This window comes from Procambarus clarkii, chromosome 36 (genome assembly GCF_040958095.1).
Source record: "Procambarus clarkii isolate CNS0578487 chromosome 36, FALCON_Pclarkii_2.0, whole genome shotgun sequence".
Taxonomy (NCBI): Eukaryota; Metazoa; Arthropoda; class Malacostraca; order Decapoda; family Cambaridae; genus Procambarus; species Procambarus clarkii.
The window spans coordinates 23168994-23171712 of NC_091185.1; the positions used below are offsets into that span (position 1 = coordinate 23168994).

General features: G+C 39.4%; 1 protein-coding gene across 1 annotated transcript; it reads right to left on the minus strand.

The window, feature by feature from the left end:
• Positions 1-1612: 1612 nt before the first annotated feature.
• Positions 1613-2170, minus strand: LOC123756222 (aegyptin-like). The gene has a single exon (XM_045739303.2). The coding sequence runs from the start codon at positions 2168-2170 to the stop codon at positions 1613-1615; it is 558 nt and encodes a 185-aa protein (XP_045595259.2).
• Positions 2171-2719: the final 549 nt, after the last annotated feature.

Sequence of the window (2719 nt, forward strand, 5' to 3'; positions counted from 1 at the left end):
ACGCTGACTACCCCGAATCTACCCTGACCACAGGCCAGCCAAATCACAATCCCACTGGGTGCTTTGTCGTGGAGGCCTTCTACCACAATCCAGCCTGTAGCTGGCAGGTACCGATCAGCTCCGCTGTATAGGCCACTCCACGACCGATACTTAGGGTTGCGAGCCCTAGCCAGGAACCTCGTGTGACTCGCTGGTCACTCTCCACATACAGCACCCCAGTGGATGGTCTCTTCCACCAGCGAACCCCGGATAAGGCGATTCCCGACACTGCCACGCCTCAGGCAGGCTATTACTCTCAACAGAGTTCGTCCAGGGGTGACTCACAGCTTCTTCAAAGCAGACTGATGAAGAGACCTTGGTTGCCTTGGGTAGACTGATCCATCGTCCAACACAGCAGTCCCAGGTCGACTCTGCAAGCAGACACGTCATCAGTACTGGGGATACTACCTGGGGCCACTAGGAAACATCACTTACTAGCTTAGACAGAAACGTCCACCTCTTCGCTCCATAGATGGCGTTCACTGTCCAAGCGCCACCTCACCAGAGGTCAGCAGCGGCTACATCACGAGCTGACTAGGACAGGAATCCAACACTTATTGCTGGCCTATCCTGTCACCACTAGATGGCGTCGTCCATTTGGAGTTGGTTTCGGGAGCGGACTCACAGATGGCGTTGTCGTCACTGCTCCATGCTCCGACGCTGGACTCGGGTCCGTAACAGTATATCTTCCACGTTGACATCCATTTGTGGAAATCCACTTACACAATTGATTCCATCGTTCATGAAACTCCTGTAACAAATTTCACATATTGTAAGAGAAGGGGGATAATATGAAGATTGTATCATATCAGTTACTTTTAAAATAAACTACATGTGTATAATTTAACTTTGCGGCTTGGTAAAACTAAACTCTCTGTTTCTTTTTATTTTAGTAAGTATATAATAATACTATTATTAATTATTACTATTATTATGTTTTATTATTATTATTATTACTATTATATACCTATTAAAAAATTGAGAGTCCAGTTATGTATATACTAGTTGAATCTTCATTTTCATTCAAGGTAAATTACACATGTATAATCTAATTATGCGGTCTGGTTGAGTGTATATTTTAAAGTAAACACTATTCTATTTTTATAATTATATTTATATTAATAATATAATTATTATATACTTACTAAAAAATGATAGAATTTGGTTTTATCTTATTAAATGTTTATAGTGTGTATACATAGGAAAGGTGACTTAGCAGGGTGTAGGTGGCATCAGCGTCATCAGAGATATAACTACTGATGACCTATAGGGTCAAGATTATGTATAAAGAGTCCAGGAACGTTTTGTTCCTTGAAGCTGAATCCAGTTTTTATTTTTTTGGTGGGGGTTCTCCTACTGTTTGTGATTCTCCTCCTCCTCCTCCTCCTACTGTTTATGGTTCTCCTCCTCGAATTGTTTGTGATTCTCCTCCTCCTCCAACTGTTTGTGATTCTCCTCCTCCTCCAACTGTTTGTGGTTCTCCTTCTCCTCCTCCTCCTTCTACTGTTTGTGAAGTTTTTACCTTTTTGGTCGGGGGTTCACCTCTTTCTTCTCCTCCTTGTCCTCCTACTGCTTAGGGTTCTCCTCCTGCAATTTCTAATTCTCCTCCTACTCCTTTACCTGCATCTTGTAATGCTCTTCCTCCTCCTTCTCCAGTGTCTTGTAATTCTACTCCTTCTGCATCTTGTAATTCTTCTTCTCCTCCTCCTTCTCCATAGTCTTGTAATTCTTCTGCTCCTCCTTCCCCTGCGTCTTGTAACTCTACTCCTTCTCCTGCGTTGTGTAATTCCCCTCCAACTCCTCCTGCGTCTTGTAATTCGTCTCCAACTCCTTCTCCTGCATCTTGTAATTCTCCTCCTCCTCCTTTTCCTACATCTTGAAATTCTTCTCCCACTCCTCCTATGTTTTGTAATTCTTCTCCGACTCCTCCTGCGTTTTGTAATTCTCCTCCTCCATGTGATTCTTTTGTTTGTTCTTCTTTCTCGACTTCCACATTAGTGTTAAATTTAATGCTAGCAAATGTGTCAGAGGAATTAATATTCTTAGCCAACATTTTACATTCCACCTCATTATTACTGTCTTGGAGTTCAAGTTTCATAACCACAAATGGGGGTAGTGAATTTTCTTTCATTGGGAAATTATCCATAAAAAATCCACAATGAAATATATCTTGACTTGCAGCATGGGTACATGATATTACCAATTGGTTCATGTAAAATCGTTTTCCTTCATTTTATAATTTTATACGTGATGCTTCTAAATTGTTCTTTAATTTGAAGTCTTCAATTTCATTTAGATCTGTATAAATATCAGGTATGAAATTTTGGAAATTCCATGGAAATATTAATATAATTGGATTTTTTGTATAATATCTCCTATCAATATTAGAATTTTTACATAGTTTTATGTACGTAATATGCAGGATAATCATTGATGTATTTGTGGATTTTATCATAATAACTAAGGAATTTATTAAAAGGTTGAATTAGTGTCTTGTCAGCTTCGGCAGTATTTTTAGGATTATACGAAATGGGTGGTTTGGGAACAATAAAGAGACCTTTATAAATTTTTATATCTTCGATAACTGGCGAGAATAATGATTCTACAAGTTTGGATTTCATTTTGGATTTTTGAAGTCTAGACGAATATGTTTGACAAACGAATTCTTTTGTTTCTTGGG

What these genes read in the sequence shown, in the direction of transcription:
- LOC123756222 (XM_045739303.2), bottom strand. Translation starts at nt 2,170, where the DNA reads ATGAAAGAAAATTCACTACCCCCATTTGTGGTTATGAAACTTGAACTC.